The sequence below is a fragment of the Solea solea genome, chromosome 6 (assembly GCF_958295425.1).
Source record: "Solea solea chromosome 6, fSolSol10.1, whole genome shotgun sequence".
Classification (NCBI taxonomy): Eukaryota; Metazoa; Chordata; class Actinopteri; order Pleuronectiformes; family Soleidae; genus Solea; species Solea solea.
Window position 1 is genome coordinate 28,957,697 of NC_081139.1, and position 23,018 is coordinate 28,980,714.

Genomic DNA, 23,018 nt, shown 5'->3' on the forward strand with positions numbered 1-23,018 from the left:
GCCTGTGGCTAAAAAAAAAAGAAGAAAGAAAATGAGTAAAGTGGCATCAGAATGAAAACAAAAGAGCTTCTGGAAAGTCTTACTCAGCGCCGCACTGATGGTGCGTTCCAGTTGTAGACGGAAGTCGGGATTTCCAAGTCGGAACAACCTCATAAACATAAAAAAGATGGAACTCTATTTCACAAATACAGTTTAATATCAAACTTATTTTAGCCAACAACGGCTACACCGAGAGATGTTTGCGTCCATGTTTTTCCCCAACTCGGGAGGTGAAGTCGCTTCCCAGTTCCGACTTCCGACATAAATGGAACGCACCATGAATCACTCTCCACTTCAGCAGGTTCTTCACCGCAGGAACTTTTACAAAGCTGACTGTAAAGTGGGTGTGGCTCCGGTTTTGTCTTTTCATGCCACTAAAAAAAGAAGAAGAAAAAATCACAGAGGACACAAACTGTTGGTGCTGCTTTTTTAAAACTTTGATTTTTACATTTTTTTTTTTTGACAATCTTGTACAGAGACGAAGTAATCCCCCCGCCCCCAGCGCTGAGTGGCGTTCCCTGTGTGACATTTTCAGTTCCGTTGATTTCCTCATGCAGGTTCCTGTGTCATCTTTGCACTACACATCCCCTCCCCTTTGTATTTTATCTTAACACAGTGTCCCTCAATAAAAGGGTTTGTTTTGTTTTTTGGTAACCACACAGCAATCATCTAATAAAAGAGATTTACATGGAAACTGATAAATGATAAACTAGGATCCAGATCCAGAAAGGACTTGAGGATATAACTTCTCCAAGAGAAGGATCCACTGTTGGACTGACGTTTTTTGAGTGGACTTTAATGTGACGTGGGTTTTTTGGAATTTCAGTGAATTTCAGAAGAGAAGGTCTGAGCTTCATCGACGCGTCTACAGGCGGCCATTTCGAGAACCAGGAAACGGGAGAACTCTCAGGATTTCTACTGAAAACACAGTACTGTATTTAAATGTTCTTTTTTGTTGTCATGTGTAATATACTGTACTATAGGTTTGCTGTACTTGCACAGTTTCTTTTATAACTTGAAAAAAATAGATGTGATTTCTTTCTTTTTTCCTTTAATTTTTTTTCGTTGTCTCAGTGGCTGTTTTTCTTTTTTTTTTAGTTTATTTGTGTAATTAGTTATAATAGAGTAATCCTGCTCTGTTGAGAAAAGATAATCCACACGAGTGATATATTCAGTATTATTTTTTCTTTCTAACATCTCACCGAAAAACTAAGCATTACAGTTTAATAATAAAAAAAGACAAACATTGTTAGGTCTTAAATCAAAAACACCAGTCAATGTACAAACAACAAGCTATGGAAAGTTGTGTCTGTGTTTTGAAAGAGTTTGTGGCCTCGGGGGCTGCCGTACTTTGGCTTTTTTCTGGTCAAACTCCCCGCGTCGCTCGCTCACGGGTGCTACTCTCCATATTCCTCATGCATTTCTTGCCTCACTTTTACTTTTTGCTGGTTCATCTTGTTTTTGTTTTTTGGTTTCGGGTTGTTGTGGTTGAGCTCAACTGTGAAACACATTGCACATAATTTGAAAAAAATAAAACTATTAAAATTGTAATTTGTTGTTTTTTTTTTTTTTAAACTAATTTTTCTTTAATCTACATTTGTATGCAGTCACAATAATGATAATAAAAAAACACTTTAGTTCATTGTGGTGAATTGTCGCTATTGGGATAATTGTAGATTTACATTTATTGTTGAAGTTGCATGTTGCCGCTTAAGCCCCTTTTCCACCTATGGTCTCATCACGGTTTAGGTTGGTTTTCCACTACAAAATAGTACCTGCTCAATGTGAGTCATCACTGCACGGCTCCATGAAACTGCCATGACTTTGTTTTACACGCGACACACACAAACGAGTGACTAATGACTTGTAAAGCAGTTTTCAGTGTAACTGAATAATTAGAATTAGTTAAAACTATTTGTTCAGTTCTATGACCGGAGCACAGACTGAAATACAGCAGCAGGTTTGTGATGCGGCCCACGATCAGCATTACCGGGTACATTTTTAGTACCTTAAGTGTCTTAAGTGAGAAAGTGAGAAACCATGTAAGCCTTCAGTTAGCATCAAACCTCAAGATGTGTAGTTTGTCCCTTGTGGGCTCGATACAGTGACCTCAATACAGCTCTCCTGGCTTTGGATCGAAATAACGGCTTATTTTGCGGTAACGGAAAAGCAAAAAATCATACAATACAATCACGTGTTGTAAATATCTCATGTGAGTGATTTGAAAATGCTTTTTTAAACACTTGTATTGATTTATTTTGAAGGGCCAGTCCGCATCTTTCCACTTATTTACAGGATCCCATAATTTTATAATCTCATTTCATCAGGTTCTTGTTTTTCAATTGTAAATATTCACGAAAAATGCTATCCTTCGTAACGCCACGGCAGTAAATTAGTAGAATTAGTCAAATTTTGGTTTGTAATGTTTGTTTAAGCTTTTTTGTGAAATGTTATATTTGATTCTATTAGTTGAGTCCTGCTGTTAATATTGTCTTCAATGTTTTATTTAATAGAATAATTTTTCTGTGTATATCTAGCTATCTATCTAGTCAGCGTGCTAGTTAGCTTGCGAGTTATCTATCTAGTTAGCGTGCTAGTTAGCTTGCGATCTATCTATCTATCTATCTATCTATCTATCATAGTTGTACTTAATAAAGTGGCTGTGACTGTATTTCTGTATTATCTGTGTAACCTTTAGGCTCAACACAACACTTCAGGGGAGACAAAGGTCAATGATTCTGAAAAAAGCTTCACTCCTGTCATCCCCCACTGCGGGGGACGCCCGCGTGTCACGTGAGGTGACGTCACGTCACCGAAAGTAGCAGCAGTCGCAGCACATCAGCAGTAGCAGGCTGTGGAGAAGTCTGTGAAAGAGGTGAGTTCCGCTCAAACTTCTACTTAAAAAATCACACGTTTATGAGCGTATTTGTAAGGAAGAAAGAGTTTTAACTTATTAGTCCTTAACTTTTTAAATGTGACGTGTCGTGGGTTTGTGTCACTTTGAGTCATTTTCCCTGAAAACCATTCATTGCCGTTGAAAACAGTCAGTCAGCGTCATCTACGCTCACACACGTGGTGTAGTTTTTCACAATAAAAGTCATTTTTTTAGGCTCGATATTAACCTCTTTTATTTCGTCATCCTTTCTCTCTGTCAATATCTACACGTTCAATGTTTAGTTAGTTCGAGTTTTCACCACATTCAGTGGGTCATTTGTAATGTTTTTAGGGACTTCTTTATATTTTGAATTTTAATGCATGTTACGTACTTAATTTGTCTAATGTCTGCCTACAATTGTCAGAATGGTGAATGCAAGATAATTTTCTGTGCAGACAAAGTGTTATCTCTCATTATTTAAAAAGATAAATCACACTCAATGGTTTTAACTAACAAATACTTGTTGCTCCATAAAATACCAAAGAAAAATAGTTCTTTGTTATTTTGAGCAATTAAACCAGAACATATTCACATTTAAGAAGCTGAAAAAAACCAGAGAAACTTGTTTAATCACTAGCAAACACTCAAACTGATTAATCAATTATCAGAATAGTTGATGATTAATTTACTAATCTAAGTTTTAACAATTAAGTTGTTAAGAAAGTAAAGTTTATTCGTATAGCATCATTAAAAATGTCAGTCAATCAAAGTGTTGTACAGATGAAACAAATGTCGATACCAACGTGTGATTGTACTGTAGTCAGACTAAGACCTGGGTTCTCAAACTGTGGTACGCGAGCTTCCTCTGGTGGCACCTGCAGGAAAATCAGAAATACTGTTCTGCTGAACCAGGGTATGTGATCGGAGTGAAACACTGGTCTTTATTACATGTAAACATCTTAGTCCAACTAAAATTGAGCTACTCTTACTCAGATTAACATACCTGGATAATGCGATTCATAGTCCGATTACTCCTGCATGTGTACCCTTAGTCAGACTGGAGTCGGACTGTTTGTTTTTCTGTGATGTAAAGGTCAACAGGAAACCAATTCAATACACATCAGCTTATAGAGAGATACAGCGCCACCTACGGAGGCGGAGTCAGATGCACAAATTGTCCATTTGTCTGTCTTAGTCGGACTACGGCCTTAGCTTGATTAAACTGCATGTAAGCAGAAACCCAACATTATGTACTTTCTGTATTTTGCAATAATATGTGTAATATCTGTAATAACTCTCTGAACAGGAAGATGGCGCCTGCACCAGCAAACACGTTGGGCTACAAACCTCCTGATGGTGGTTGGGGCTGGATGGTTGTGATCGGGGCCCACATCTCCATCGGGTTCGCCTACTCCACACCAAAAGTCCTGTCCATCTTTTTCAAAGCAATTCAAGAGGACCTGGGCGCCAGCTACAGTGAGATAGCGTGGATTTCCTCCATCATGCTGGCGGCCATGTATGCAGGAGGTGAGTCTGTTTGCCTTTTTTTAAAGGTGCAGTGTGTAAAATGTTGCAGTTTTTATTTTTACTCCTAAATCGACATCATGGACTTAATTAGAGAGAGTAGTACAGAGAAGTTTCCAGTTTTTTCTCCAAACAGAGTGTTTAGTTGTTCTTCAGGCAAATGGACTTCACATGACTCTCTGACTGAAACCACTCACACAGCCTCAGGCGGCTTAATAAGAGGAGTGTCGTTAGCAAGTACCGCTCTGCTCACCTGACTTTGATTTACCTAAACACACTCACACCGTTGAGCCTGTTTCAATTAAAGGTGCATTCTGTAAAATTGTGTTTCACGTTGCAGCTGAATGTCCCAGAACTCAAGAAAGATATTTGTCCATTTCTCTCTCATTAATACATTTGACGCTTAATGTAGCACAAATACTGCTATGGATATGAATTTTTAGAGAGAAACGACAAACAAAAATGTATTTTTTTTTGTCAAAGCGCTTCTGGTTCTGATTATTTATTTATTTATTTATTTATTTATTCTTGATGTGTACCATTTACGTTGGAACTGGATTATGTTCAATTTTAGAAGTTTGGGAGAAAAAAACAAGGATGCAAATTAGGGATGCACCGAAATGAAAATTTGTGGCCGAAGCCGAAGCCGAATAAAATTTAAATGTGTGGCCGAATACCGAATACCAAATACCGAATATTGAATGCGGTTGTTAATTTTTTCATTATTTTTTTTATATTGCATTAATAGCCTAGAATAAATTTTTAGACATGTTATTCCAAGAAAGTAAATGTTTATTGATAATGACATTTTTAAACATTCCAGTAGGCTTTTCTTTTCAAAAAAAAGCACAAAGATTTTTCATTTATATTAGGTCTTCAAACAAAACATGTATTCCAAAAAACTAAAGTGCAGTGGATAAACTCACAACAAATGAATTATTGTCTTTTTGGCAAGTCTGCTTAGCCACAGCAGGCTAATAATGTAAACAGAAGGCTCAAGTAAATCGCAATAAGTGTGTGCTTGTAACCTCATACACTTAACCAGGTACACAGCATATCCCAGGCCAGAACAGATTTGTCAATAACAGTGCTTCTAAATAAAAAGGAAACTAACTATGACATCTGAGACATCTTAAAATTGTTTTATACAGACAAAAACATTAACAACTGTGCCTGTATGTCAAGTCCCAAATAAAATGCTTAATAAATCTGGCCCATGATTGAACCTATGCTGACCCCTGCTGTAGACATTCCAACAAAAACATGCATTAAAGTGCATCAACATCATTGTCTTTAACCAAGAGCTCGTGGACGCGAGTTGCAACACTGTCATACATCTCTGGTAAGCACACATCCGAGAAATACCGTCTGCTCGGTATCGTGTAACGGGGCTCAATGTACTGCACAAGCCTCCGAAAGCCAATGTCCTCCACAACACTAAACGGTTGATCATCCAAAGCCATGAACTCCATTACCTTCTTTGTGATTCCGTTTGCTTTGGCACTGTCATTCGCAAACTTTTTCGTCTTTTCAAAGACGTCTTGCACGGACGGAGTGGGCGTGCTGTGACAAGATTTCCTTTTAGCTGCTGCAGCCGTCTCTCTCTCGTACTCAGCATGCTGTTCAGGGTGTTTGGCTTTTAAATGAAAAATTAAAGCAGTAGTGCTAAAGGTCTTTGCAGAGACACCCCCTCGAGATAGTTTGGTTGAACACTCGTTGCAAACTGCAATTCTTTTCTCGCTCTCCAACACTTTAAAATATCTCCACACTGCCGACATTTTACCGAAGGCGCCGGGTCACCGCGTCACTGGTCGTTGTTTGATTGCGTCACACGCCACTATTCGGCCTTGCTTTTAACTCACTCCACCGAAGGCCGAATGTGGCTTTTTTTGCAATATTCGGCCGAATATATTCGGTTACCGAATATTCGGTGCATCCCTAATGCAAATCAATCTCATGCTAGCCGTTTTTAGCCATTGTTAGCTATACCAGGTGTTAACAAAGCTCTACAACGTATTTAGCTCACACAAACAGCTGTCAATGGCTAACTTAATTGTTCAGTTCTAGTGGTACAATTTATTTACTGTGAAACAAATAAGACAGAAGAACAATGAGCAGTAAAAAAAAAAAAGAAAAACAAGAAGCATAACCTTTTTTGTTCTGACGCGAATGGCAGCCATCTTGGAATCCTGGGTCAGTTTTTTTTTTTTTTTTCTGAGGTGAAAATAATCCGACTTCTCTTACCACAGGAATTCTAAATTCCGACTACAACTGGAACATAACCACGAGTCTAGACGGGCAGAAACGGAAATCTTTAAAATCAACATTGCAGTTAGCTGCATTTACTTCCTGATTGGTTCTTATTGGCCACAACTTGACTGGTATCAGTAGCACGACTCGGCTTGACTCGTTTTTTTTGCTTTTCCATCAGTGATAGCACCTGGTACCTGGCGGTTTTCTTTTTAGTATCTGCTCGGACGAGGTTCCAAGCGAGCTGAGCTGATATTAAAATGTGAGGTCGGACCCAGACTCTGTCCTGTCTGGACCCAGAGCCGGAACTGACATGTAATTGAGTTTTAATCGGTTTTGGCGGAAATGCTCCATTTAGTGACTTTGGTCGTAGTAGCGCTCATTAGATACCACAGAAACCTGCCAAAATAAGAGTCTATTGTAGGCCTCAACATTAATACATCATTAGCTTCTTTCAAGGTCACAGAACGAGGCGGGTGTTGGACTCACCTGCGTTTGGCCCCAACCGGTGAAATATTCCCCTCCACTGTGGCTCAGGCATGGGACTTTATCATAATGTCCTTGGAAAGGCTTCAGCAATGTCACCCAGTGGAGTAGAAAGACAGGGGGTATATATCAGAGGAAGGTTCAGCGCACGCGGGTGTGACGGCGGCGTCCCGGTGGGAGAGGCATGACAGCCTTTTTTTTGCAGGAAAACCTCTGACTCAAGGAGTCCAAATGATGAAGTTCTAATGGAGGTGGAAACGGTGGAGAGTGTGGGAGATGCCCTACTGTGACATCGCCACACTCGCAGAGATGATGCATCTTTGACCCCCGCGGGTGTCTGCGTAACTGTGTAACAGCAGGATGGATGTTTTTATTTCATGTGTCGGTGCAGTGGTTACAGTCACAGTCAGAGGGCGGGTCTTTGTGGACCACTCGCTGTGAAACTCTCACGTGTTTGACATGATTTTTTAAACCTAATTTCTTTATGGAAAGTTATCGAACAACACTTGAATTAATCAAAGTGCAAATTACACTTTTTGTTTGCAAAAAAGAAATTGGAATTTCTTTTGCGTTCTGAGTTCCAAACTTGTTCTTTGCAGCCCAAGCTGCTTGCCGATTGGCTACGGAGGTTTGGAGCGACAGTTCAATGGACTGGAAGTAAACACGGGCTTGGAGTCACTCGTTCCCCCAAGTTTCCAAGCCAGCATCCGACAAAGTAACTTAAATAATTTCAAATGTAATAAATCATTTACAATAATTTATAAGCCCCGCCCCTTGGTCAAAATAGTAATCTGCTGGCAGAAAACATGAGCTATACTAAAAAACTATGGGACATTCTAAATGATGTGATCAAAAACAAAAACACAAAACCTAGCTATCCTCTCTCCTTCAAGGACAAAAACTCTAAGGAAGATAACAAAGAAATCATAGCAGAAAGATTTAATGAATTTTTCGTCAATGTAGGGCCGAATTTGGCAAAGAACATTCCTGACTCACTCCTTCACTGGGACCACTTTGATAAGGACAGAGACAGAAACCCAAGTACAATGTTTCTCACCCCAGTGAAGGACAGAGAGATCACACACCTGGTCAACAAATGTGTAGCAAAAACATCCACGGATGTTGATGACCTCGACATGAAGCTAATCAAGAAAGTAATAGTTGAAATCGTTTCACCTTTAACACACATCTGCAACCTGTCATTTCAAACTGGGACATTTCCCACCAAAATGAAAGTGGCGAAAGTAGTGCCATTGTTTAAGAAAGGTGACATACATGAATTTACTAATTACAGACCAGTCTCAATACTACCACAATTGTCAAAAATTCTGGAGAAACTATTTAACGATAGGCTAGACAACTTCATTAACAAACACAATCTGCTATATAATAGCCAATATGGATTCAGAAGAAACCACTCGACGGCGCTAGCTTTAACTGAGTCTGTGGAAACCATTACTGACGCCATTGATCAAAAATTACATTCAATAGGAATATTCATAGACCTGAAAAAGGCATTTGACACCATCAACCATGATATTTTGATAGCTAAACTGGAGAGATACGGTATAAGAGGCATAGCACTGGAATGGGTCAAGAGTTATCTTCACAACAGATCTCAATATGTTAAGATGGGAGATTGCACATCGACTTGCTTGGACATAATTTGTGGGGTCCCACAGGGATCAGTGCTGGGCCCAAAACTGTTTATACTATACATTAATGACATATGCAAGGTATCCAATATTCTGAAATTAATATTATTTGCAGATGATACTAATATTCTCTGTTCGGGGGAAGACCTAAACCAATTAGTGGAAACAGTCAATCATGAAATGGCCAAGCTACATGTGTGGTTTAATATAAATAAACTATCTCTAAATTTAGAGAAAACTAAATATATGCTGTATGGGAAAAAAGGCCGTAAGACTAGTATTAACATACAAGTTAATGGAGTGGACATTGAAAGGGTTAATGAGTACAAAGTGCTGGGAGTGATTATTGATGGCATGTTAAGTTGGAAGCCACACACCAAACAGTTAAAAGGCAAGCTGGCCAGGAGTGTGTCCATACTTTGGAGGGCACAAAAACTATTAAACCAGAAGGCACTGTACTTGTTGTACTGCGCACTAGTCTCTCCACACCTGCAATACTGCGCAGAGGTCTGGGGACACACTTACCAAACCACTACTTATCCCCTGTTTATACTCCAAAAAAGAGCCTTGAGAATCCTACATAATGCCAATTACAGAGAACATACAAATCAACTATTTACCAAATCAAAAATACTTAAATTCTATGACTTAATAAAATACCGCACAGTACAGATGATTTATAGGGCTGCCAACAAAAACCTCCCTCACAATCTACAGACATTATTCCTGAACAGAGGGGAGGGACACAATCTAAGAGGGAACATGAGGTTTAGGCAGAGAAGGGTAAGAACTACATTAAAATCCTTTACTGTATCGGTCACGGGGGTCAGACAGTGGAACAATCTGGATGAGGAGATGAAAAAATTAGCAAAACTGGGTGTATTTAAAAAGAAGTATGAAGAGATGACTATTAATCTGTGAATTTCTCTGTGAGATGAATAAAGTATCTATCTATCTATCTATCTATCTATCTATCTATCTAATCGATACAGAATGACACAGAAGGAAAGTAGGTCAAAGGTCAGGGACAGAAATCTGTAGACACTGTGGGAAACGGCAGGGGAAGCAAATGCAACCTGAGTTGACTGTCTAGAGCTAGACTATATCTCTGAGTGCTACCGGATGCTGAAACATGTTTTCTTTGTCAAAAAAAGGAAATGAAATGTATGATGATAATGGGGGCGGGACTAGTTAAGCTTTGCTTCTCCCGCTTTCCCTTTCAGTTATGTATATTGTGTGAACTGCACTGTTGTGTGATGAGTGATCTAAATGTCATGACCGAAATAAATAAAATAAATAAATAAATAAAAAAAATTGCGAAAACAAAAACCCAGGGAGTGCAAAGAACAGAATTGGAGCAAGTGAAATTCCAATCATTGCAAACAAAAAGTGTATTTTCAAACAAATAAAATACAATAATTTTTAATGATTACGCAGATATTTTATTTGCTTCTTTGATAATATTGACACAACTCTAATTCCATTATTATAACACATGCTCTATATTCTACATCCATACTTGTTTGTTATTTAATACTTTTTAACTTTACTGCCTTTGCGAAGCATGAATTCATTATTTGCCTGTTAAACTATTGATTTAAAGGAAAATGAATTAATTCTACATTCACCAAGTGAAAATGAAAGGGATTAGTGAATTATATGTAATCCGTACAACCAATTAACGAGAGGATGTGGATTACGGATTATTTTTCTGACCATGATTAAGTACAATAATTATGTTGAATGTGGTTTTGTCGTCTCAATATTATGAGCTGAAATTGTTCTAAATGTTAAAAAAAAGAATTTCAAACCAACCTTTATATCAGCAGCTGTAACGTTGTCTTTTCCACTCGTAAATCCACAGATAAACATGTCATTATATAAAATATACTTCATTTGTGGTTCTAACGATCGTAAATTGAGACGTCGATGGTCAGAAGTGTGAAGACAAAAGTTAAACATAATCCTCTCACTGATGTTTTCACTCGTCCTTTAAAAGCAGCAGCGCAGGCCTTCAATCATCAGTGGCAGCGTTTGTATTAGTTTGATTGAACCTTTACCCAGTTTTCTGCATTTGACTTATAAATTATTATTATTATAATAATATATATTTAGTTATTCAAACGATTGATTTTCACAGGAAGGAGAAAAATGACTTTCCATTAAAGCCGGTGCTGGAGTTTCACTCTCTTTCAGGCAAGGTTACAAGTGAAGTGACGGAATATAAAAGACTGTTTAATTGCTGATTGATCACAGGGTGCAGTGTTTTATATGATTAGGCAGACGGTGGAGGCTGTCTGTCACAGAAGTCACAGACGTCACAGACATCACAGACGTCACGTCCTCGCTTGTCCTGGGTTTAAACCGTCCACCAAAGGTGGACACAAACAGGAGGACTTTAAACCTTCTATAATTTGGCTCTGGACGAACCCAAAATGTGCCCTGTGTCTTTTTGTCCTAGTCCGTATAAATGGGCCTTTATACCCCGAACCTGAGTCTGGGGTATAAAGGCCCATTTATACGGAGGTGGACGGAGACTTTAGTCCATACTCTGCGGCGTCCATCTTGTCCGTCATTGTGCGCCAAGCAGGGGAGTTCACGATAACAGACGAAATGCAGCAATACCACCTGAAATCATGTGAGGGCAGTATAGAGTCAATACAGTGACACCTCTGGAGTCGGATGTACATATATATGAACCCAAAATAGAAGCTTATATTTAAATTCTGACATTAATTAAAACATTTAGTTGTTTTAAAAGCTTTTAATTATTCTTTAATCAATTCCATAATGTTCAACAATATGATAGCAAGAAAAAACAAAAGAATATTTCTTAATATAAGGTTAAATTAGATTTCTTTTTTATTAAAATTGAAAATCATATATGGTCTTACCTTTATATATGTGTTTATATACATATTTATACATATATATGTGTGTATATATGTATGTATGTATATATATATATATATATACACACAGTATATATATGTACACGGTATATATATGTTTATATATATATATATATATACAGTATATATTTTAAGTCCATGCACCTAACCATTCTCCAGGAATATCTCCATCACTGTTGACAGGTGCATGTCGCTGCACAGAAGAGCACGCAGCGACGTGCACCTGTTACCCATTGTGCATATGGGGCTCAGCACTGCCCCCTGTGAGTGTGGCACGGTACTTTCTGTCTTCATGTTCTTGTTGAACTGTAACCTCTGATAAGAACTCTTGACATAATCCATAATTTTTGTAAAAAGTAAACAACAGTTTCTACTTATTTAAAAACGTAGAATTTAAATTCACCTTATTTTACTCTTGTTTCACTACTACAATGACGTGAGTGAACCTGACCCAAGCCTGTCGATGATTTCTGAACCAGTCTGTCTGTCTCTCCTATGGTTTACAGGACCTGTGAGCAGCGTGCTGGTCGATCGCTTCGGGAGTCGGCCGATAGTGATGCTGGGTGGACTGATGTGTGGCGTCTCCATGGTCATCGCGTCGTTCGGGACGTCCATCGCTTACATCTACTTTTTCATCGGCATCATCGGAGGTACAGTGATCCGTTTAAAACACACACCTGGTCACACCTGCTCATAAAAAGGCATCTGGGATGCATCTGTTGTTAATAGTTTTTTATTGAAAATACTGTCAATAATTAGAAATAGAAAGACCCAGATTTGTTGACCTCTGCAATAGAATATTGCGACTCAATGACAAATATATTATTTCTTCACGACTAAGTTAATCGTCAGCTTTTTTTTTTATGTCATCAATTGAGTCAATTTTAGTGTTTTTTTTCTTTATATAATTAAGACCAGTTTTAATGCTTTGCCCCATGTAACAAAGAAATCATTAAAATTCATTCATTTCCTGAGGTTTGGGAACACATATAAAGCATTTTGTTGACCTCACAAACACTTGATTAATTGAGAAAAACTGTCAGTTAAATCAATTTCCGACAGTAATCGTAAAAAAAAAAAAAAAATAGGGCTGTTGAATGAATTTCGGGAGTCGAATATCAATAAAAAAATCAATAATAATCCAATGCTGTAATTACTATTCGAGTGTGTATTTTTTGTAATATACGCGTAAAATATGGCGACGGAATGTGAATCTGGGAAAATTGACAGCCCTACTGGGGTCATTTGCTGTCAGTTTTGCTCCATGATCCCATGCTCATGAGCACGACGTCCGTACTAATGCAGTGATGAAAGCGAGCTAAAGCGCGTAGAGTCGAGCCGTGCTGCGCCGCCCCGGTTGCGGTTCGTTATAAATCTGTTCAAACATGATTTTTTTGGAAACAGTGATAGCACCAAACTCAGAACTCAAGGAAACTAACGTGAATGAGTGAGCTTGCCTCCTGTTCCCATCGTCCCCCGGTTAGACCCACATGGCCGTTGGGAGTCAGACTCTGTCAGAACCTTACTGGTCACCAGGGCATCTTCTCCTCACCGGCCCCAGGGCGTCTGCTCCGGCTCCGGCTCCCTGCGGCGCAGTTTGAGCACTGAGGTGAACCAGAAGCAGGACAGTAATTAAGACGGAAACCTGGCGTCCCCTCTTATCCCAGAGAGCGCGGCCCTGCACGGCCCTGCGCGGCCCTGCGCGGCCCTCTGCTCTCTCCCATAGGCTGCCATTGTGGTGGTCACATGGGGCCCCGGCTGTCACCCTGCGAGGCTCATTACCCTGCCAAGGACTGCTGCTGCGGAGGATTAATAGGCTCAGCAAGTGGCTCGGCCATATGCGTTGCCTGGGAGCATGTGTGAGCCCCGCTCTGCTCCCGCGTGACCCAAAGTCATCAGGCTCGAAAACACACATTCGTTCAAAGAGAGGGAGAGAGTTCCAGAATCACAGTAAGCAATTATCCTCGCGTCCTTTAGGAGAGGGCGTCGTTTTCAAGTTGGCCGCGTGAAACAATCAAGGTCAGGATGTGAAGTTGCAGGGAAAAGCAGGAGTGGACACACAGACCTCTGAGGTGAGGTGTGGAGGTCGGCGTGTGGACGTTCAATCTCTTGAAAGGTTTGCGTTTTGTTTTTTTGTTGAGTGTGTGTGGCGCAGCAAACGATGTTCAAGTGATGAATTGCTCGAGAAATGTGTTTTTGTGGAGCAGAAGAAAAAAGTTGCAGCTTATTAAATTGTTCTCTCAGCTCTGACGTGAGAGCGTGTGCAAATTCTCACGTCTCCTCATAAACTCCTGAGCTCTGAAACAGGCTTTGGGAGTAGATATCAGTCTGATACTGGTCAAAATCACTGGATCCATTTTAGCTGAGTCATGTTTGGCCTTTTTTTTACGTCTTTGAAATGACTTAAATGTGCTTAATATGTTCATAAATGGTCTAAAATGACAACTGTTACTGTTTTAAAATAATAAAAACAGTAATAGGACGATCTCAGTGTAAACTGAGGCCTTTGTCCTGCACGTGAACAGAAGTTTCCATAAATAAAAAAAATTATGTCATACACAGAAAAACAGAAAAACCCTTCAATACTAACTCTGAATGCTGTAGTTTATAGGCCAGGCCTCTATGTGGCGCTGTAACTCTACCACAGAAAATAGATGGAGGCTGATGATGATGATGATGATGATGATGTTGTTGTGCATAAAGCTTGCACACTGTGTTCAGAGGCGGGGCTATGATGTCATCGTTTTCCCACAGTTATATTGGTCGTAGACACATAAATAGTGTTTTCGAGCTCTCAAAACCCTGATTCTGTGTGGATTAAATGTCCATACGATACAAAGAAAGCGGAAAGCCAATAGTGTAGCTGGTGTTTGACCCGAGAGGCCGACTTTTATCACAACGTGTAAAAAAATCTGTGTTTTACACCTGGAAAAAAAGGGGTTCAGGGTTTAGTTAGACTTTAAGACTTTTCTTTGCATGTTTGCTGAAAAATGATCTTTGACGAGAGTTTCACCATCTACGTCCTTCCCAAACAACACTTTCAAAATAAAAGCACTGGAGCTTTTCAGTTCCTTCAATCAATCCATGTTTTTTCCCCACAATTATGATATAATTATATTTAAATTTAAAGTCTGCTGTTGGTATAGTTTCACTAATGAATGATGAATGATAGTTCTCACTGATGGTTAACTTGTTGATGTCTGAGTCTGTTTGCTCACATGTGCTGCACACAGTGCCGACGTGGACTTTATACCACATATTGATCATATCTTGTTCCAGTGAAGACACAGTTTTTAATGTTGAAAATCATCAGTTTGAATTATTTTAAGGACAGTACATTTATTCAAATTTAAAAAAAAAAAGTCATAAATTAAATAATTGACCTTTTTTGTGACATCAATAACCCTTCACACCTTCCTTTTTATTAAGGAAAGAAAATCCACCAGACAGATGAAGACGGGGGTTGTGATGCTTGATTATTGAAAGATACAATCATATAATATAATATAATATAATATAATATAATATAACATAACATAATATAACATAACATAATATAATATAATATAATATAAAACACACATGTTAAAGCTCGAGTCTGTAATTTGTTTCTGAATCTGGACTTTAAGATGACTGCAAGAAATCCAGAAGGAGGATACTTTACTTTTACAGACCAATTTTAGCTTTAATTTGTGACATAATTTAATGATTTAAAGTCATATTTATGCTAAATAACGTTGAATTTCATTGTGAAATTTGTGTATAAAGAAAAAACAGCGTGGGAGAAAACCATTTCATGTGAAATCCTTCAGTTTGGACACAATTTGAAGAGGAACAATCCACTTAAACGTGTTTTCTCCTCTATAAACAGGCGCGTCTGGCAGCATGAAGCTGCTTTGACAACTACCTGCCAACAGCTCTCCATTAAAACAAGAGTAAACATGTTCTGTTATTTTCTACTTCAGTTGATAGAAGATCATTTCTGTAATAATTCCTGTGGGAGGAGATATTTGCAGGAAATGAAGCCGTTTGTAGAATCAGCCTGAATTTGATCGGTTAGAGTCGGCAGCAGCTCGACTTCAAGTTTCATCTTTTATCCAACGGCTTTTCCACTGTACAGTTCCAACATGACTTGGCTCAGCACGGTACGGCTCAACTCTACTCGGCTGGAACTAGAGAGAAAAAGTCCAGTTGGCCTCGATGACGTGGTTGAATGATAATGATCTAGTGTGTTTTTCATTGTTCCACACACAGGTAGTGGACTCTGCTTGAACCTGAATGCATCCCTCACCATCATCAGCAAGTATTTCCTGGTGCGGCGTCCTCTGGCCAACGGGCTGGCGATGGCGGGGAGTCCCGTCTTCCTGTGCGTCGTGGCTCCTCTCAACCAGTATTTGCTGGACCGGTTTGGCTGGAGAGGAAGTCTCGTCATTCTCGGGGCTTTGATGCTCAACTGCTGCGTCGCCGGCGCCCTCATGCGTCCGGTCGCTCTGCCGCCACAGCACCGGCGAAACTCGCACTCGTCGCTGAAGACGGTGGAAGAACAGCGGAGTGGCAGCAACACAGAGCCTGAAGGAAGCTGCATGAAGAAGGCAAAGAAGTTCATAAACTTGTCTCTGTTCAAAAACCGAGGCTTCGTCTTCTACCTCATCGGAAACATGCTGTACATTTTCGGCGCCTATGCGCCCATTGTGTTCCTGCCGGTGTACGCCGTCAGTCAGGGCCTGGACGACTACTCCGCAGCGTATCTGCTCTCCATCATGGGATTCGTGGACATGTTTGTCCGTCCTTGCACCGGACTCCTGGCCAACAGCAAGTGGATCAGGCCCAGAATCCAGTACTTCTTCAGTTTTGCGATGGTGTTCAACGGCGTTTGCCACCTGCTGTGCCCGCTGCTGAACACGCACGCCTCCCTGGTGGCCTACGCCGTGTTCTTCGGCGTTGGCTTCGGGATGGTTTTCGCCCTCATGTTCGAGTGCCTCATGGACTTGATGGGGAGCCAGTGTTTCCCCAGCGCCGTTGGACTGGTCACCATCATCGAGTGCTTCCCCATGCTGCTGGGACCGCCCACTGCAGGTAACACTGAACACACACACACACACACACACACACGCGCTGTAACTGCTACAGAAATGCACTGAAAATGGAGAAAGAAACCCGCGTGAAGCATACGAGCTGCGTACAGACCCTTTCAAAACAAGGCAGACTTCACCGCATTCACGCAACGAGCCTCTGTCGCCCTCTGGTGGTCATATTGGCAAGTGCAGGTGAAGTAATAAAGCTTTAAACCCTAACATCATAGAAACAGAGACAGAATGAAGAAAGCCTGGGGTGACCAAGAAAAGAAAAAAGTTACCGTGACGCAAACAGTCGAAACAAACTCTAAACACAAAGAGAAAGACTTTGATATCAAACACAAGGGAGCCATTTTGAAATGTTCCCACTGTGGGACCCGTTTTACAAAACCAGCATTCCATCGCTCACAAATGTGGATAAAAAGCAGATAGAATAAAAACACCTCTCACCTTCTCCTGAATTTGTGAGTACGGCCCTTAAAATACCCAGTATGCAACATTCTGTCTCAAGATATCAGGAAACAAATATCACACGTGGTAGAATATTGATTGTGCGAGCAGAAGGAGACTTCACTTGTCTCCGTCTGTTGTTATTAAGTCTCTGTTTTAATCGCTTGTACATGTCAGTGCCTTCAAACTGTGTATAAATAAGCTGCTCTAATTATTGACAGTAGAACAGTCACTTTTCAAATTTTACGAACAAAAAACACACTATGCATTAATGCCCTCATTAATGGGTCTGGACATAAATCTACAATGCGTCTTATTTATTTGTTAATTTTTTTTAACTGCACCTTTTCATGTGATGACTTAACAAGTGCAGCACGCTGGGGTTTTTCTCCCTCAGAGAACTTTAGATTGAAGTTGTGGACTTAAATGTTCACGGTCCAAACAACCGTGTAATCACAAGGATATTGTTTACTCTCTGCTTCTGTGTCGTTTGGGAAAAAAAAAACATTCTTAGTGTGAGGAAAAGCTCTGTGTGTGTGTGTGTGTGTGTGTATCACAGAACACCATACAGAGGACAGCAGGGCTGCAAGTGACCACTTGATTTTATGTTGTTTTATGAAGAAAAAAATGGAAAATGTTAATATAATAATATAGTGTTTGAAGATAATATGTTAATCTATAATAAAGGACAAATTCCACTAACCAAAATAAATAGTTTAATTGTTACAATTTACCTGCTCCGTTTACGACATTTCCAGTGTATTTCCGTGCGAGAAGTACCGCCAGAAAACCTCGTCTCGTGACTCCAGCTGTCTCCAGTCGCAACAAGTGTATTTTCCCTGCAACTCGTAGGCTCATAGGCTGATAGGTTGCTAATTGGACTCAGCCGCATGAATGAACTACGCAGAGCAATCAATTCATAGATTACTCATTTTTGTGCGGTGACAAATGTCATGTGTGAGCGTGTGAACTCATTGAAATGCGTGTGCGAGCGCTCCATAGCCACACAAACGTGACGTCGTGTTATGGAGAATCTCTGGTTGCTGGTTGGTTTTCGTGTCATTGTATGAAGCGAGTTTTAAATTTTAGCGAGTGATGCAAAAACACAACGCGCTGTTCCCGCTACCTGTCCAGGCCAACACGGAAAAAAATTGGCACGGTGTCCGGTATGACCGCAGGGTAACTGGGTCAGGTACGTCATCGAGCCACATCTGAGACACGCCCTAAAAATCCTGAATTCTTTTTTTCAACAGTTGTAATTTTCCCCCACGTTCTCAGCCACTCTTTCCACACACACATACACACATACATATATATGTGTGTATGTATATGTATACATATATATTTATACATATATGTGTATATATGTATACATACACATATATTTATACATATATGTGTATGTGTATATATGTATACATACATATATGTATATACATACATATATGTATGTATACATATATGTATGTATATACATATGTGTATGTGTATATATGTATACATACATATATGTATATACATACATATATGTATGTATACATATATGTATGTATATACATACATATATACACGTGTGAATATATATATATATGTATACACATACATGTGTATACATATATGTATACACATGTATGTGTATACATATATGCTGTCCACACTCTTTGAATGTTGCTGAACAGGCCACAGAGAAGCTTCGTCAGCGGTCATTGATGTGCCGTCGGAGCAACAATCAAAGTGTCAACTTTAAAGTTCACTCTGCGAGATTTGTTTACCGTCCAGGACAAAACACACACACACACACACACACACACACACACTGAGGAGGAGGTTTTTCCAGCTGCACGTGACTCAATCATCTCAACACGTCGTCGTCCCCGTGACAAACTTCCTTTGGCTCCAGCCTGAGTTTTAATGAGGTGAGAATTCATCGGCCGCCGCTTTCGTCTGCTGCGACTCTTCCATTTAAGAGTATAAATAAGTGTCTCGCTCGCTGCACGTCTAACGTTCTCCTCCAGAGGGCACAATCGTTATGTCTCCCCTCTAACTAGGCGGCTTGTTACGGCTGCCTGTTAAACCCGCGGGTCAATCCAATTAGGAGAAAGTGAGGTAAGTGGGTGTAATTAGCCCCTTTTTTGCTTTGGGTGTTTAATGACGCTCGGTTCAAACTATCGCCATTAAAGTCCTGTACCTGGGCCATAATTAGGCTGTGAATACATTAAAAAAGGAGGGGGTGAAGATGCCAAATTACCACTCAGCCAATCAAGGGCCACTTTAATGAGGGTGATGTCACTGGTGTACACGCAGCAGATGAGTGCTATCAATCACGTGATGCAGCTTGAAACGGATCCAAATTTAAACTGTCCCCGCTGGTCGTGTCGTACTGTAACACACACACACACACACACACACACACTCTCATCATTATTTGTTGTAAAGATGATCATTGGTACTTAAAGTCCCTGTTAACCTGTTAAAATGCTGAGTTTATGACTCCATAAACATTTTATTAAGCACACAGCCAAACAACACAACACTAAGTAAAACTGGGCATAAAGAAAAGATATAAAATTTGTGTTTTCTCGCTCTGAACTCGGTACGTTTACAGGCACAGTTTAGTGGAGCTAAGGCCTTAGTCCGACTAAGACAGGCAGTCGGACAACATGCAGAGTACGTCCATAGGTGGCGCTGTATCTCTTGATAAGCTAGTGCGTATTGAATCAGTCTCCCATTGACCTTTACGTGACAGAAAACATGGATCTGGATCGTGGATCGTGAAAAAGACCAAAAGTGGGTCGTCTTCTCCGCAGCTTTCGCTCTCGCCCACACCATCATGTTGTTTGTTCCTCTCCAGCAACAGTTTATACGTCGTCTCCTTCTACTTCCGGGTCAAAGACCGGGGAGGGAAAGTTTGTTGCATGTTCGACTAACATTATCCCGACTAACACTAGCTCCATTTTAGTCGGACTAACTGTAATGGTTTATGGTAACAACAAATGACAAGCGTTAACAGTATTATATATAATAATTTTACATACATGTTCATATATATATGTATATATATATATGTATATGTATATATATATATGTATTTTTATATATGTATATATATATGTATTTTTATATATGTATGTATGTATGTATATATATATATATATATATATATACATATATCCAGGAGGAGGTGCCAATGAGTCAAATATTGCCATTCGACCATTAGTTCTTCCTAATCGAACTGTTATATTTTCATGTTCTAATTATTTTACTCTGTTTTACTAAAACAGAACCTGAAATTATCATGTCAACTAAAACCCGGCAATCACGTCTGGATTTATGTGCAATCCCGACTCGACCCGCCCACGCTCTAACAGACCTGTATAAATACAGATTATTTGCAGTTGCCATGAGCTAGCTAAGCTAACTAACCTTTGACAGCAATGATTGAAAGCGTATTACAACCTACAGTCCAGTGAACGTAAACAAGAATGCATAACCGTGGTCCCAGCAGCCTCCTAAGTGTGCAACCTCTAGAGATGGGATTTTTTGAGTATGGCTGCAGTTACCACACTTTCCATTAGCACAGTTGTCACTGTGACTCCAGAAATCAGCCTGTTTTTCATATAGAAAGAACTCTCAAGCGTTAATCTGATCTAAACAACCGTTTATGGCTTTGAAGATGGACCTCGCTGCTGATTCGTTTCGGTGGCTTTGGTCCAAATTGCCTTCCCACAGATGCAGTGAGGGTGTGATGACCCCCGACTCTCCTCCATCCGACCTGAATCCTCTCTCTCTCTATAAACAGCACAGTTCAAAAGGATATTACTATGAATGGTCTTGGAATCGTGGGGGTGTGTGAGGTTCAACTATATCTATCAGAGTTCAACATCCAAGGTCACGGTGGCCTCTGACCTCCAAGTTCCAACTAGAAATGGAACCTAGCATATTATCTAGTTGTGTTTATATTTTATAAAGCATTTCAGGGCCATAATGTTGTGTATTTTATTATAATTTCTCTGTACCGCTCTGTCTTCCTTCTCACAGGCTTCCTGGTGGACCTCTCTGAAGACTACAAGTACCTTTTCTTATTAATGTGTGGCTCGGTGATCGTGGCCGCCGGACTCTTCCTCTTCGTGGCGAATCTCTACAACTATCACATGCTGGACAAGGAGAAGGCGCAAAAGGACCAGGAGCAGCAGAAGCTGAGAACTTCAGAGAACCAGGAGCAGAAGAAGCTGAGATCCTCAGAGAACCAGGAGCAGCAGAAGCTGAGAACTTCAGAGAACCAAGAGCAGCAGGTGAGCACAGCAGAGGGAGAGCAGGAGGAACATGCAGCCGAGTCGGTGACGGTACGAACTGGGACTAAAGACGAGAACGAGGCTCAAGCATAGAAACGCACATCGTTCAGGACACACATGAGGGACCAAAGATGAAGAACTGCTGGAGCAAACACCACGTTGCCAGCTGCCAGAAGACACCGTCTATTAGAAGGTTTGTGTCACCAAGAAGAACTTTGATGAGTGAAGATGAAAATGGAGCAAATGCTGCTCTGATGGTCCAGACTCTCTGGTGACCTCTACCTCCTTCTTCTTTTCTTTTGGCTTTCCCCCAATCACATTTTCATTGGCTGTCGTTTCATCCTGGATCAGTCAACCAGGATCTGGATCTGTTCCCGTTCAGCCTGACTTCCATCTGTCGCCAACGTGGTTAAAGCCAACCACAACCGTTTATTTGACACGATGACTGACAGAAGAACATCCAAAGGGAGATTTAATGAAGCGTTTTTGTTAACGCAGAGGCTATTATTGTTTGCTAGGTGCTAATCTCCGCCTACTGGTGAGAGACAGTTTTTATTTTCTCCTCAAAATTTCTCTGTGATTTTGTATCCAAATCAGTTTAATGCTCGCTGCATTCGCCACTCAGTTAATCGTCCGTCTACTGTACCGGATTATACATTTGTACCCTAGTGGTCATTAGAAGGAATGGCGGTTACGACCACTCTGTAAAACTGCTGGAATATGTTTTTTTATAGGTTTTAGCTGCTCTGTGTGAGAGTGTTATCTTAAAGTCACACGTTTGCTTGTGTTGTTCCTGAGCGTTTGGTTGGTTTGTCCATATTGTTTGGTTGTAACTGCTCAGGGTGTCATGATTCTCCAAATTCAATTTTAACGTGACGATTCGATTCACCCTCAACCTTTTTTTTCTCTCTTTTAACCATTTTTTTTAGCCTCGTCTCGTTCAGTGATGAGCGCTGAGAACATTGTTTACACACAACAAAACTCACGGGGAACGCAAAGTACTTCCACACCTGTGATTTCAGGGGGGGTTTGACTTCAGTAGATGTGTCAAAAGAGCAGTTGCCATGGTTACTATGAGTTGGCAGCAGCCCAGGGTTAGCGGGAGGAGCTAACGTGGAGTCGTGCTACAATGGCTACAAGCACAACAGTGTTTTCTTAGTCTGCAGGACGTCACATCTAATAACTGTACATGATTAAGGTGTGGAAATTCCCTTAAAAGATTTAAAATCCCTTTGTAAAAATGCTTAGATTGTTTGTTTGGTTTTTTTAACATGTGCCATTTCCTCTGTCCTCTGCATAAATGACATACAACACAAATACTGCTCATACATGTGTTTGTATCATGACCTGAACTGAACTGTATGTTGAACATCACATCATTTAAACTCCCACTAAAAGTTATAAAGCTGTTTTGCACCGGTTCACTCTTCAATAAAGACATGAGGCTTTTCTTTAAGTAT

At 40.2% G+C, this 23,018-nt stretch overlaps 2 protein-coding genes across 4 annotated transcripts in view; both read left to right on the forward strand.

Annotated features, from left to right (window-relative positions):
- The window catches only part of kbtbd8 (kelch repeat and BTB (POZ) domain containing 8), a 10,582-nt gene extending 8,992 nt beyond the window's left edge, over nt 1-1,590 (forward strand). For all 3 annotated transcript variants that reach the window (XM_058631145.1, XM_058631142.1, XM_058631143.1), the window contains one exon: nt 1-1,590. This exon is cut by the window's left edge and continues 1,846 nt beyond it. The gene's annotated coding sequence lies outside the window, so the exon portion shown is untranslated.
- Nucleotides 1,591-2,841: 1,251 nt separating this feature from the next.
- Nucleotides 2,842-22,315, forward strand: LOC131460549 (monocarboxylate transporter 2-like). Its single transcript, XM_058631151.1, has 5 exons — nt 2,842-2,914; nt 4,221-4,441; nt 12,248-12,391; nt 15,996-16,817; nt 21,305-22,315. The coding sequence occupies exons 2-5, from the start codon at nt 4,225-4,227 to the stop codon at nt 21,649-21,651; spliced, it is 1,530 nt and encodes a 509-aa protein (XP_058487134.1). The 5' UTR covers nt 2,842-2,914; nt 4,221-4,224; the 3' UTR covers nt 21,652-22,315.
- The last annotated feature ends 703 nt before the right edge of the window (nt 22,316-23,018 follow it).